Genomic DNA, 15,567 nt, shown 5'->3' on the forward strand with positions numbered 1-15,567 from the left:
AGGTGCCAATCCACCACTCATTTTCCGAATTACTAAAAAAGCAAAGAAACAAAAAAAAAAATGTTTATATGTATTTTGTAACAACTACACAAAATGTCAGGAGAATAACAGTTAGCTCAGAATAGGACAGTTACAACACTAATTGTCTTTTAATTAAATTGTAATGTTAATTAAATATCTAAACCACTGTTATTCGCATGATGAGGTGTTCTCGTCATGTTCATCGCTAGCCCTTCTCGTCATGCAGGGGGATCGCCGATCAAACACAGTTTTCGACGATCCCCCTCACTACAGGCTGCGGATTATTTGTGGCCTAGTGGGCAGCACTCTCAGTCTTCATGGAAGAGCCGGTGACGTCAGCAGGTATGCACCGAGGAGGCTGAACAAGGATACATATTGGTTGCTACAAGGGAACGAGATGGGGGGAAGATTTTCAAATGGTGGTGGTCTGGGAGCAGTGCCACACAACAGATCTTTTAAAAATAAAGTTAACAAAACACATGGGAATTTGCTTGGGAGTATTACATTAAATGCACAATAAAAACAAACAATCTGGTATGTCTAGAGACCCCTAATAAAGTTTATTTTATAGTAGAGAAGGCCCTCTCGTTAAAAAAAATAAAAATATGAATTTTGTCTGTATGGGCATGAAAATAATTAACCAATCCCCTGATTAACTTATAAAGGAAGCTTAGACCCATTCCCCTTTCTCCTTCTAGAATCAAAAATAAAAAACTTCTTAATACTGGAAATACCTGCACACATCAAACAAGAATTGCACTCTGAAAGCAATTCATAAAAGAACACAAGAGATAGAAAAAATAGATGTGGCGCTAAAAAATCTGGGTATAAAAACACAATAATTTCCTTAAAAATATAATAGTTGACCTTAACACTAAGAAGTCCTCTACTTCAGCATCTGTTCTAGAAACTAACTACAAAATCTTGCATTGCTGGTACTTAACCCCACGGAAGATGCACCGGCTATACCCTAACACTAATAACAAATGCTGGAGATGCGGCCATGTGGGGAGCAGCATGGGCCATATGTGGTGGTGGTGTTTACAAATAAATCAGTTTTGGTACAAAGTTATAGACGAAGCTGGAAAAATACTACATACGACAGGTCTGTTAAGTTACCACCCAAGTCCCTACTTGCCTTATTCCGCATATTTACAAACAGCGTAAAAATGTTGATAGCCAGGTACTGGAGGGGAAAAGATGTTCCCACGCTGGGAATGTGGAGAGCTAAGGTATCCGAACTCTTAGAATTAGAGGAGTATTCCGTTTACAAAAAAGGAAACACAGACAGTTTTATAATGTTGCAAGCAATTTGGGATGAATATAATAGAATACAGAAACCAGTCGATATTATAAATTTTAACTTGATCCCGAGACTGGACATACCCCCCCCCCTCCCAATATTTTGTAGACATACCCAGTTCTATTAATTTATTACAAAATGTTTGGATCTGTATTACTTCTTAGACATTGTTAATGTAATCATATTACCTGATGTATGTGTATGACGTGAGTTGTATGCCGATTCAACGTTAATAAAAAGAATTTAACTAAAAATATAATAGTTGATCCTTATAAATAAAATCCTTAAAAGTATAAATATTAAAATATTAAAATTGTATAGCTGGCAAAATAATAGTGCAAAATAGTTAATTACAGTATATAGTATTTAATGGATCGAAAATAGATACACACAAATACACACAAAAAATTAAATGACAATCACAGAACCATCGGTGGTTTAAATTACTCAAAAACACTAAAAGTGCATATGCAATAAGACAAAGTGCTGCCAATACAACTCAAGTCCAAATGGTTAATCATATTATAATGATTTTAGGCCAAAAAACAAATTACGTGGTCAAAAAGCAGTGTAGTATTCAGACTTTTGTGAAGTCAGTTTAACATGGTTATTGTCACTGATACCAAATTGGCCCACACTTTAATTGTAAGTACCTTGATGCTACGGTACCTTACCTCCGGACAGACTCTCTTATTTTCAGAGTCTCGACCGGGAACGAGAATCACCTTATTTGCGGTGTCCGGGTCCTACTCGTAGCTGATCTTCCTTCCTACTCCGTTGGGAGCCTTTGGCGTGTGACGTAATCACAACCGGCACGTGGTCTTGATCCTCCAATCAGTAAGGGAGTTTCCTCACTGTCAGTCCCGGTGCGGGAAATTTGAAACCAATCATCCCAGAGTGCTCTGAAATACTGATGGTCGTCCTCAGGTTGTTAAGGATCCAGATTCAAAGTTGCATCTACGCGTTTCGCCAATACACAGGCCTTTATCAAGATGTTTGATCCGGATCATACACTGCTCTTTTATAGCCTTAACCATTTCCTGTTTGTTTTTGTTCCTTATTGATTGGTTGATTTCAACATCCATTTAAAATACCGTCAAATACATAACAATTTATTCTTTGCAGAAACAATATGTCTTTATTAATTTATTTCATCTAGCACATATTATATAATCTTAAATAGTAAACAATAATACATATAATATCATAAATAGGCACTAAAAATGGTACTTAAAATATTTATACGCTAAAATTAGTTATATACTAAAAATATTTATATTTAGTAGAGGCTTTATATAGTCCTAAATTATATTCTATTTACAAAACAATAAGTAATCAATTCATAATACTAATAAATATAAATATACATAAAACACTGAATTTATTTAAATTCCCTAAAAATTGATCAAGTTTAAAAGTTCATATTCAAACTACCAATGTTTAAAAATAACAAAATCCTGCTGTAAAAATAAATATAACTACCACTGTCAAACAATCTCAACTTATTTAATGTAAAAATGGATTCAAGTCTAGTTCAGCATTTAACCCCTCAGGTACTAGTGAACCAAAATTATAGATTAATTCTGCCTCTTTATATAAGATCATTCTTTCGTAATCACCACCCCTACCATCCTGTTTAACTTTTTTTATACCCCACCAACAAAGATCGCTAATATTACTATTATGGCATTCTTTAAAATGTTTAGAAACAAAATGGCCTTCAAAGCCATTTTTAATGTTATTGACATGATCTCTAATTCTGTCTCTTAATTTTCTCTGGGTTTGTCCTAAATATTGTTTTTTGCAAGAACATTGGAGGAGATAAATGACCCCCTTATCACTACATCTGATCAAATTCTTTATAATATATGTATAGTTTCTCGTGGTGGAATTAATTTTCTTTGATTTGGTGCTATATTTACATGCTACTTTATCAAGGAACCTGTCTTTTAAAACTAGTGACTGAGTTTCGAAGTTTTAAAAGACAGGTACCTTGATAAAGGTTATGATGAAAATAACGTAAGTAGGGCAATTGAGAAAGCAAGATTGAAAGATAGGGAAGAGCTCCTTAGAGGTAAAGAAAGAAGTTTTGAACGCAATGACCAGGTAGAAAAACTAAATATCCCTTTTATTACTAAATATAATGCCCAACATGGCCATATAAAATCTATTTTATATAAACATTGGCACCTTATAAAAAAGGACCACATATTAGGAGATCATGTTAAGACACCCTGATATAATTTATACCAAGGCAAAAAATCTGAAAAATAACTTAGCTCCAAGCATGTATAGAAGAAGTACAAATATATTTGATGTGGATTTAACTGAATACAAATTACAAGGATTTTTCCCATGCTGTAGTTGTGAAGCATGTAAATATAGCACCAAATCAAAGAAAATTAATTCCACCACAAGAAACTATACATATATTATAAAGGATTTGATCAGATGTAGTGATAAGGGTGTCATTTATCTCCTCCAATGTTCTTGCAAAAAACAATATTTAGGACAAACCCAGAGAAAATTAAGAGACAGAATTAGAGATCATGTCAATAACATTAAAAATGGCTTCGAAGGCCATTTTGTTTCTAAACATTTTAAAGAATGCCATAATAGTAATATTAGCGATCTTTGTTGGTGGGGTATAAAAAAAGTTAAACAGGATGGTAGGGGTGGTGATTACGAAAGAATGATCTTATATAAAGAGGCAGAATTAATCTATAATTTTGGTTTACTAGTACCTGAGGGGTTAAAGGGACAGTATACTGTAAAATAGTTTTTCCCTTAATGTGTTTACAATTGCTTTTTTTACCAACTGCAGAGTAAAAAATGTATGAAAATTAGCTTTTTAAGGTTTATTTCTATATATTAAAGCTCTGATTTTGTGTTTTGAAGCCACAGCCTAATAAAATAGGTTGAGCTTGTAGGTATAATCAGATCTCATTACTGTATCACATTGTGCACATATACCTGCTTCTTTATCTTATATCTGTCCTTAAAACAATCACCAGTACTTGTAGAGAACAATGGAAAAATCAACATTTTATTACCTTATCTCTGCTTTATCACACTGGGAGTGTAATTTCTTCTGCTGGCTGTGTTTACAAAGCTTATCTATAGCTGGGACCTGCGGCCACAAACTTTCAGAATAGGTGGGGATACCACATGCTAAATTAACAATTTCAAATGCCAATATAAGGGTAAAGGAGCTACTTGTAAACAATTTAATACACTCCAGCAGGTAAAGTGGATCATTGGGAACAAATTAAAGGGGAGAAATTTTTTGAGTAAACTGTCCCTTTAAATGCTGAACTAGACTTGAATCCATTTTTACATTAAATAAGTTGAGATTGTTTGACAGTGGTAGTTATATTTATTTTTACAGCAGGATTTTGTTATTTTTAAACATTGGTAGTTTGAATATGAACTTTTAAACTTGATCAATTTTTAGGCAATTTAAATAAATTCAGTGTTTTATGTATCTTTAATATATGTTTTCACATTAATTTTAGATTGCATTAAGCATATTTCCTTGTTGTTATCAGGTTTTATATATATATATTTATTATCATATATATATTTATTAGTATTATGAATTGATTACTTATTGTTTTGTAAATAGAATATAATTTAGGACTATATAAAGCCTCTACTAAATATAGATATTTTTAGTATATAACTAATTTTAGCGTATAAATATTTTAAGTACCATTTTTAGTGCCTATTTATGATATTATATGTATTATTGTTTACTATTTAAGATTATATAATATGTGCTAGATGAAATAAATTAATAAGGACATATCGTTTCTGCAAAGAATAAATTGTTATGTATTTGACTGTATTTTAAATGGATGTCGAAATCAACCAATCAATAAGGAACAAAAACAAACAGGAAATGGTTAAGGCTATAAAAGAGCAGCGTATGATCCGGATCAAACATCTTGATAAAGGTCTGTGTATGGCTGAAATGCGTAGATGCAACTTTGAATCTGGATCCTTAACAACCTGAGGACGACCATCAGTATTTCAGAGTGCTCTGGGATTATTGGTTTCAAATTTCCCGCACCGGGACTGACAGTGAGGAAACTCCCTTACTGATTGGAGGATCAAGACCACGTGACGGTTGTGATTACGTCACACGCCAAAGGCTCCCGACGGAGTAGGAAGGAAGATCAGCTACGAGTAGGATCCGGACACCGCAAATAAGGCGATTCTCGTTCCCGGTCGAGACTCTGAAAATAAGAGAGTCTGTCCGGAGGTAAGGTCCCGTAGCATCAAGGTACTTACAATTAAAGTGTGGGACAATTTGGTATCAGTGACAATAACCATGTTAAACTGACTTCACAAAAGTTTGAATACTACACTGCTTTTTGACCACATAATTTGTTTTTTTGGCCTAAAATCGTTATAATACGATTAACCATTTGGACTTGAGTTGTATTGGCAGCACTTTGTCTTATTGCATATGCACTTTTAGTGTTTTTAGTGTTTTTGAGTAATTTAAACCACCGATGGTTCTGTGATTGTCATTTAATTTTTTGTGTGTATCTATTTTCGATCCATTAAATACTATATACTGTAATTAACTATTTTGCACTATTATTTTGCCAGCTATACAATTTTAATATTTTAATATTTATACTTTTAAGGATTTTATTTATAAGGATCAACTATCATATTTTTAAGGAAATTATTGTGTTTTTATACCGAGCTTTTTTAGCGCCACATCTATTTTTTCTACCCCTTTCTCCTTCTACTGATATAAAGCCAAAACATGAACAAATAAAAAGGAAAGGGAGCCTGGTAAGTATTACCCAGGGATATGATCCAAGATATAGAAATTGCTTGTTTGTTAATTTATAGTTATATTGGCCATCCCCGGTGATATGTATATGTATGTATGTGTATATATATATATATATATATATATATATATATATATATATATATATATATATATATATATATCCACCAATCAGCAGCTAGAACCTAGGTTCTTTGCTGCTCCTGAACTTGCCTAGATAAAGTTTTCAGCAAAGGATAACAAGAGAAGGAAGCAAATTAAATAATAGAAGTAAATGTGAAAGTTGTTTAAAATTGTATGCCATGTCTTAATCATGAATGTCTAATTATGACTTTACTGGCCCTTTAAGGAAGAAAATACAACTTTCTGGCTAAATTTAGCTGAACAAGATTGTCACACATTCAAGCTATAGTGCAAAATAAAGGTAGGCGAAAAAATACAAACAGCTGCTTGACATTCTCCAATGGCGTAGCATCAGTTTCCAGTGCACAGGACGTTTGTACTGCCCTTGTAGAACGAGCCCTGAGCCCAACTGGAACTGCTTGGTTCTTCTGTTTAGAAGCCCTTGAAATCGCTTGGACTATCCAACTGGCAATAGTGGATTTTGTTGGAGCTTGAACGTGACCTAATCCCCTTGGAACAATAAACGTTCTGTCTTCCTGATAGCTTTAGTTCTGGTAACATAAGCATGGAGACAACATACCACATCTAGACGATAAAGTGTCTTTTCAACAAATATTATATGTCTGGACAGTAACACAATATTATTTATGAAAATCAGAGATAACTGTGGGTAAGAATTCAGGAACGGTACGTAAAACAGCCTTATGGAAAAAGAGACAAGATTATTTAACAGCTTGTTGACAATGTTAGGAAACCAAAGTGAGACCTCATGAATAGGTTCAAATGGTATTTCCATGAAATCTTTCAATACCAGAGGAAGATCCCACGTTGGAATAGCAGATCTGGCAGAAGATTGTAGATGAGCGAAGGCCTGAAAGAACTGAAGGACCAGAGGTTTCAGGGCCCATTTGATCCCAGAGATGGCGGAAATAACAGAAACTTGAACTTTAAATGTTCCTGCACAAAGTCTGTATGTCCAGCACAGTTATTGGAGAAGGTGTGGAAATGTCACCTTGTGAAAAAAAAATTTACTTTGCGGTGGGTGGCCAGATGGAGATATTTTAGGAGAAAGACAATAAAAAGGTATGTTTTATTGCATGTTTAATTAAAATTCATGAATTAAGGTCCATTTAAATTAACCCTTAGATACAGGATTGAATTTCATAAAAGTTACGCTTTAACATCACTTCAAGTCATTTTAGTGCAACAATCACATGCACTCACAAGCGCATGTAATTTTAGCACTAGTGACTCTGCTATGTGCTTGACCCCCGCAAAGGGGTGATATAGCTAGTGAACCATTCATCAGCAGCAGTTTAACCCAGCTGTGTGACTACCGCTGCCTATTGGATCATCGGCTGTAACCTCTCAGAACCATTAATTATCTGGTACTCCCAAGCAGTATTTTATCTTTCTCTTTGCCCCTTTGAGGGTTTAAACACATAGGCTTGCATTGTTGCTAGTGCTAAAATGACTTGCTCTTACTAATTAGAGCACTTAAAGGGCCATGATACCCAAATGTTTAAACACATGAAAGTGATGAAGCATAGCTGTAAAAAGCTGACTATACAGGGAGTGCAGAATTATTAGGCAAATGAGTATTTTGACCACATCATCCTCTTTATGCATGTTGTCTTACTCCAAGCTGTATAGGCTCGAAAGCCTACTACCAATTAAGCATATTAGGTGATGTGCATCTCTGTAATGAGAAGGGGTGTGGTCTAATGACATCAACACCCTATATCAGGTGTGCATAATTATTAGGCAACTTCCTTTCCTTTGGCAAAATGGGTCAAAAGAAGGACTTGACAGGCTCAGAAAAGTCAAAAATAGTGAGATATCTTGCAGAGGGATGCAGCACTCTTAAAATTGCAAAGCTTTCGAAGCGTGATCATCGAACAATCAAGCGTTTCATTCAAAATAGTCAACATGGTCGCAAGAAGCGTGTGGAAAAACCAAGGCGCAAAATAACTGCCCATGAACTGAGAAAAGTCAAGCGTGCAGCTGCCAAGATGCCACTTGCCACCAGTTTGGCCATATTTCAGAGCTGCAACATCACTGGAGTGCCCAAAAGCACAAGGTGTGCAATAATCAGAGACATGGCCAAGGTAAGAAAGGCTGAAAGACGACCACCACTGAACAAGACACACAAGCTGAAACGTCAAGACTGGGCCAAGAAATATCTCAAGACTGATTTTTCTAAGGTTTTATGGACTGATGAAATGAGAGTGAGTCTTGATGGGCCAGATGGATGGGCCCGTGGCTGGATTGGTAAAGGGCAGAGAGCTCCAGTCCGACTCAGACGCCAGCAAGGTGGAGGTGGAGTACTGGTTTGGGCTGGTATCATCAAAGATGAGCTTGTGGGGCCTTTTCGGGTTGAGGATGGAGTCAAGCTCAACTCCCAGTCCTACTGCCAGTTTCTGGAAGACACCTTCTTCAAGCAGTGGTACAGGAAGAAGTCTGCATCCTTCAAGAAAAACATGATTTTCATGCAGGACAATGCTCCATCACACGCGTCCAAGTACTCCACAGCGTGGCTGGCAAGAAAGGGTATAAAAGAAGAAAATCTAATGACATGGCCTCCTTGTTCACCTGATCTGAACCCCATTGAGAACCTGTGGTCCATCATCAAATGTGAGATTTACAAGGAGGGAAAACAGTACACCTCTCTGAACAGTGTCTGGGAGGCTGTGGTTGCTGCTGCACGCAATGTTGATGGTGAACAGATCAAAACACTGACAGAATCCATGGATGGCAGGCTTTTGAGTGTCCTTGCAAAGAAAGGTGGCTATATTGGTCACTGATTTGTTTTTGTTTTGTTTTTGAATGTCAGAAATGTATATTTGTGAATGTTGAGATGTTATATTGGTTTCACTGGTAAAAATAAATAATTGAAATGGGTATATATTTGTTTTTTGTTAAGTTGCCTAATAATTATGCACAGTAATAGTCACCTGCACACACAGATATCCCCCTAAAATAGCTATAACTAAAGACAAACTAAAAACTACTTCCAAAACTATTCAGCTTTGATATTAATTAGTTTTTTGGGTTCATTGAGAACATGGTTGTTGTTCAATAATAAAATTAATCCTCAAAAATACAACTTGCCTAATAATTCTGCACTCCCTGTAAAATATCACCTGAACATCTCTATGTAAAAAAATAAGATATTTTACCTCAAAATGTCCTCAGTAGCCACGACCCATTGTAAAGGACTTTAAGCATCAAATCAGTATGCCTGTCCCGGGACAGGCAAGGGAGTATGCTTCATGCACACTCATGTTATTAACCTATTCAATTTAAGGAAGTTTACTATGAAATCTCATGAGAGTTAAGTGAAATCTCATGAGATCACAGTAAAAGTTCATAAACTCAGCACTACTGATGCCTATTGGCTGCTGTTCATTTCTTCTTTTTTAAAAAAAAAAAAACCTGCAGCTGGGCAGTAGCTGAAATATAACTTTTTACAGAATACTTACTCTGGTGAGCTGAGGAACTTGTGAGGTAAAATATCTTACCTTTTTACATAGAGATGCTCAGGTGATATTTTCCTGTCAGTTTTTTACAGTTATGCTGCATCACTTTCAAGTGATTTAGCATATGAGTATTATGTCCCCTTAATGTTTGCACTATACTTGCCCTTTAATAGGAGGACCTCTGTTTTGCATTATTTATATCAAATTAGCTTCATTTGTTGTTTTCTCATTGTAGCATCTTTAACTGTTTGGATTATATCACCCTAATTAATCTAAAAGATTTACCTTTTTAAACATAACAAATCTTTTCACTAGACTATTGTTCTCACACAAATAATTTTTTTTAAACGGATAGTAACTTTCATGATTTAGATAGAATGTGCAGTTTTAAACAACTTTATAATTTACTTCTATTATATAATTTGGTTCATTCTCTTGATATCCTTTGTTGAAAAGCAGGCCTAGGTAAGCTCAGGAAAAGCAATACAATACTGTTGATTGGTGGCTGCCCATATATGCCTCTAGTCCTTGGCTCAACTGTTGTGTTCAGCTTCCAGTAGTGTGTTAATTCTCTTTCAACAAAGGTTACCAAAAGAATGAAGCAAATTTTACAACAGAAGTAAATTGGGAATTTTGTTTTATGACCCTTTAAATATTTTTTGTCTCTTAAATCTTAATTCTTTCCCTGCAATATCATTTTTATTTTGTTCTCAGAAATGCTTATTTTACTTAAAAAAACTCTCTTAAATCTAATTAAATTTTACGCTAAAATAAATCTCTTTCAAATTTCAATGATTTTTCCATAAAATTTTCCTCTTTCTAAAATCTTTTCCCTAACATATCTGTAACTTACACACCAAATGTAAAAAAACCTGTGATGTTAACTTCTGCTGTTTACATAGTTTTTCTATAGCCAGTAAGTACTGCAGTAGTGAAATGTTCAATGGAGTTCTCAGTTTCAACAAGAGAAACAGATATTTCAAACGACAAAATAAAAGTAAATATGTAAACAATTTAATACACCCTAGCAGGTAAATTAAAGGGACACTGAACCCAATTTTTTTATTTCCTGATTCAGATAGAGCATGCAATTTTAAGCAACTTTCTAATTTACTCCTAGTATCAAATTTTCTTCATTCGCTTGGTATCTTTATTTGAAATGCAAGAATGTAAGTTTAGATACCAGCCCATTTTTGGTGAACAACCTGGGTTGTTCTTGCTGATTGGTGGATACATTCTTCCACCAATGAACAAGTTTCTGAACCAATCAAATCGCTTTGATGCCTTCTTTTCAAATAAAGATAGCAAGAGAACGAAGAAAAATTGATAATAGGAGTAAACTAGAAAGTTGCTTAAAATTGAATGCTCTATCTGAATCAGGAAAGAAAAAAAATGGGTTCAGTGTCCCTTAATTATTGGGAATCGTTAAAGTACAATGTCCATTTAAATATATTTTTAAAAAGCAAGTGATCAGAAGTCACTTTCTCGAATGTAACAGTTTAGGTAAAACGATAGAAGTGTTACATAGGCATAAAATAAACCAGTAAAACAATGCACAATACTCACACAATTCAATCACATCGATCTTCCTCTCGGCCTCACTCTCCTGGCAACTTCCTGCTCTTCAGTAACCACATGACGTCACCAGCCTACTAGAGGCGAGATGGGACAATCTTGTAATTATGAGATTCATTTTCTAATATTAATTTGGATACGTTGTTTTGAAGTCCCTAATTGTAATGGAAGATATTTGACCCTACAGAATTAAAACGTTACCAAGTTAAAAAGGTTTATTATTAGTGACTATATAAAAAAAAAAAAGAAAAAATGTTAAAAACATGAAAACTGTATTCGTTTTACTTTATATGGTTAGTTATTTTATGATCATTTATTTGGACGTGCATTGTTGCAGTAGATTACCCTAAGAAAAATAGGAACAAATCCAGAAACTGGCATTGAATTAATGTATTATGAAATATTTATCGAATAGGGATTAATACAGTAATTAATTATTGTCACATCCGTTGAATCTACAACAGTAAAGTGGATGGAGGTAACCATATGAACCCTGTCATTTTACTAGAGCCTTATATTTTATTTACGTTCTGAGGAATTTTGTCCATGTACGCCAGTCGTAGCTAGTGACGCCACTAATCACGTGACAAGCACGGGAAGTTGCTTTTTCAGTATTACTGAAAGGATCCCGTATACTGAGGCGCGAGAGCTGCTGTTCACCTTTATGTGAGTGTCTGTTTGTGGTAATAATATACTGCACGAAGGGCCCATCCCGTGTGCCTAAATAGTCTTATTTACTTATGGCCTAGCCTTGTAGAACAGCAATAAATACAGCTACCTAGATATGCCATTAATGTCTAACCTGCCTGGCTGTAGCTACAGAATCGAAAACATTTCAGTTTCAGTCTGTATATGAGGAAAGGCAATGCTTGATTTGAAATTTTGTGAGTCACGATGACCTCAGTGCTGCTGTGAAATATAGATTTTTACTGATATTGGTCCACAAGTATTAACCTAGGTAGTGTGATAAACGCTACCATTTCTTACCACTTGCTGTTAATAACAAGTTAGGCATGTAATATATGCATTTAATTTCAGTTATACAATCAGAGTGCTATAAAAAGTGTGTCAAATATATCAGTCTCCTGTAACTTCATAGTTTATGGCATAAGTTATGAGGTTACAGTAAGTAGAAAAAGCAAAATGTGGAGAAAGATCCGTTCATGTAAAAAATGTGCAAATCTCAGCACTCTGTGTGTGGTGGAACAGGTATATCTAGAAGCATTTTAGTACATTTCCACCTTATGCTGTTATTTGCCAGATATTCCACTTTCTAGTATGTTCTTTGCCTATATTACAAGCCCATTTTTCTAACTCTGCTGTTTTCGATATAATGCATGTCCTTATTATTCATCTTGAAAGATACATATGAAAAGTTAGTGTAAATGCATATCAACATGTATACTGTCACCCTCTAATCAAATATGTGTGTGTGTATATATATATATATATATATATATATATATATATATATATATATATATATATATAATGTGTGTGTATATATTTTTAAGTAAGCAAATGTATGTTCCTCCTGTCTTGTTATTAAAGCATTTCAAGTGGCTAATATTGGGAACGGTGTAAAAGCCGGAACGGAACGGAACAGGCCTTTTATGTAGGAAATTGATTTAAAATATAATGGGATGTGTTAGAGACTCTTGAGAACAATTTTAGGAACAAGAATATTTGTGATATAATAATTAATTAACCCTTTAACTACCAAAATAGTGTCCGGAACCAAACATAACCGCCCGGAACAGCACCTTCCCAGAAAACCAGATACACCAAATTCACAAGTCACATGTGACTAAATGTAATATGTGTAATCAGCCACAAACCATCCACAGAAACCACATTATATTATCTGTTCCGGCCTTTAATACACTTTTTTATTAAAAGTGACGGAACGGCACCTTCCCAGCAAAATATACAGACCAAATTCACTAGCCACACATAACTAGATGTGATAAGTGTAATCAACCACAAACCATCCACAGAAACCACGTTCCAATACCCGTTCCGGCCTGTAAAATGCTTTTTCATGAAAAGTGACGGAACGGCACCTTACCAGCAAACAAGATACACCAAATTCACCAGTCACACATGACTAAATGTTATAAGTGTAATCAGCCACAAACCATCCACAGAAACCACATTATGATATCTGTTCCGGCCTTTAATACACTTTTTTATAAAAAGTGACGGAACGGCACCTTCCCAGCAAAATATACAGACCAAATTCACCAGCCACACATAACTAGATGTGATAAGTGTAATCAACCACAAACCATCCACAGAAACCACGTTCCAATACCCGTTCCGGCCTGTAAAATGCTTTTTCATGAAAAGTGACAGAACGGCACTTTACCAGCAAACCAGATACACCAAATTCACCAGTCACACATAACTAAATGTTATAAGTGTAATCAGCCACAAACCATCCACAGAAACCACATTATGATATCTGTTCCGGCCTTTAATACACTTTTTTTTATAAAAAGTGACGGAACGGCACCTTCCCAGCAAAATATACAGACCAAATTCACCAGCCACACATAACTAGATGTGATAAGTGTAATCAACCACAAACCATCCACAGAAACCACGTTCCAATACCCGTTCCTGCCTGTAAAATGCTTTTTCATGAAAAGTGAAGGAACAGCACCTTACCAGCAAACCAGATACACCAAATTCACCAGTCACACATGACTAAATGTTATAAGTGTAATCAGCCACAAACCATCCACAGAAACCACATTATGATATCTGTTCCGGCCTATAATACACTTTTTTATAAAAAGTGACGGAACGGCACCTTCCCAGCAAAATATACAGACCAAATTCACCAGCAACACATAAATAGATGTGATAAGTGTAATCAACCACAAACCATCCACAGAAACCACGTTCCAATACCCGTTCTGGCCTGCAAAAATGCTTTATCATGAAAAATGACGGAACAGCACTTTACCAGCAAATCAGATACACCAAATTCACCAGTCACACATAACTAAATGTTATAAGTGTAATCAGCCACAAACCATCCACAGAAACCACATTATGATCTCTGTTCCGGCCTTTAATACACTTTTTTATAAAAAGTGATGGAACGGCACCTTCCCAGCAAAATATACAGACCAAATTCACCAGCCACACATAACTAGATGTGATAGGTGTAATCAACCACAAACCATCCACAAAAACCACGTTCCAACATATAGTTATGTGTGGGTGGGGAATTTGGTCTGTATATTTTGCTGGGAAGGTGCCGTTCCGTCGCTTTTTATAAAAAAAAAGTGTATTAAAGGCCGGAACAGATATCATAATGTTGTTTCTGTGGATGGTTTGTGGCTGATTACACTTATAACATTTAGTTATGTGTAACTGGTGAATTTGGTGTATCTGGTTTGCTGGTAAGGTGCCGTTCCGTCACTTTTCATGAAAAAGCGTTTTACAGGCCGGAACAGGTATTGGAACGTGGTTTCTGTGGATGGTTTGTGGTTGATTACACTTACCACATCTAGTTATGTGTGGCTAGTGAATTTGGTCTGTATATTTTGCTGGGTAGGTGCCGTTCCGTCACTTTTTAAAATGAAGTGTATTAAAGGCCGGAACAGATATCATAATGTGGTTTCTGTGGATGGTTTGTGGCTGATTACACTTATAACATTTAGTTATGTGTGACTGGTGAATTTGGTGTATCTGGTTTGCTGGTAAGGCGCTGTTCCGTCATTTTTCATGAAAAAGCGTTTTACAGGCCGGAACAGGTATTGGAACGGGGTTTTTGTGGATGGTTTGTGGTTGATTACACTTATCACATCCAGTTATGTGTGGCTAGTGAATTTGGTCTGTATATTTTGCTGGGAAGGTGCCGTTCCGTCACTTTTTATAAAAAAGTGTATTAAAGGCCGGAACAGATATCATAATGTGGTTTCTGTGGATGGTTTGTGGCTGATTACACTTATAACATTTAGTTATGCGTAACTGGTGAATTTGGTGTATCTGGTTTGCTGGTAAGGTGCCGTTCCGTCACTTTTCACGAAAAAACGTTTTACAGGCCGGAATGGGTATTGGAACGTGGTTTCTGTGGATGGTTTGTGGTTGATTACACTTAACACATCTACTTATGTGTGGCTGGTGAATTTGGTCTGTATATTTTGCTGGGTAGGTGCCGTTCTGTCACTTTTTATAATAAAGTGTTTTAAAGGCCGGAACAGATATCATAATGTGGTTTCTGTGGATGGTTTGTGGCTGAT

General features: G+C 35.5%; 2 protein-coding genes across 3 annotated transcripts in view; one reads left to right on the forward strand and one right to left on the reverse strand.

Moving 5' to 3' along the window:
• Positions 1-11,410, reverse strand: part of ZCRB1 (zinc finger CCHC-type and RNA binding motif containing 1) — a 34,354-nt gene extending 22,944 nt beyond the window's left edge. Inside the window, exons 1-2 of one of the 2 annotated variants that reach the window (XM_053716729.1) lie at positions 11,303-11,410; positions 1-32 (exon numbers count right to left, since the gene is read on the reverse strand). The exon at positions 1-32 is cut by the window's left edge and continues 63 nt beyond it. In XM_053716729.1, coding sequence (XP_053572704.1) covers positions 1-21 — 21 coding nt within the window. In that variant the 5' untranslated portion in view covers positions 22-32; positions 11,303-11,410. Of the gene's footprint in view, positions 33-11,302 lie in introns of those variants that run through there. The other variant, XM_053716730.1, reaches the window with a different exon arrangement.
• Positions 11,411-11,880: 470 nt separating this feature from the next.
• The window catches only part of PPHLN1 (periphilin 1), a 385,299-nt gene continuing 381,612 nt past the window's right edge, over positions 11,881-15,567 (forward strand). The window contains exon 1 of the mRNA XM_053716731.1: positions 11,881-11,977. The gene's annotated coding sequence lies outside the window, so the exon portion shown is untranslated. The remainder of the gene's footprint in view (positions 11,978-15,567) is intronic.

The sequence above is a fragment of the Bombina bombina genome, chromosome 6 (assembly GCF_027579735.1).
Source record: "Bombina bombina isolate aBomBom1 chromosome 6, aBomBom1.pri, whole genome shotgun sequence".
In the NCBI taxonomy this organism is placed as follows: Eukaryota; Metazoa; Chordata; class Amphibia; order Anura; family Bombinatoridae; genus Bombina; species Bombina bombina.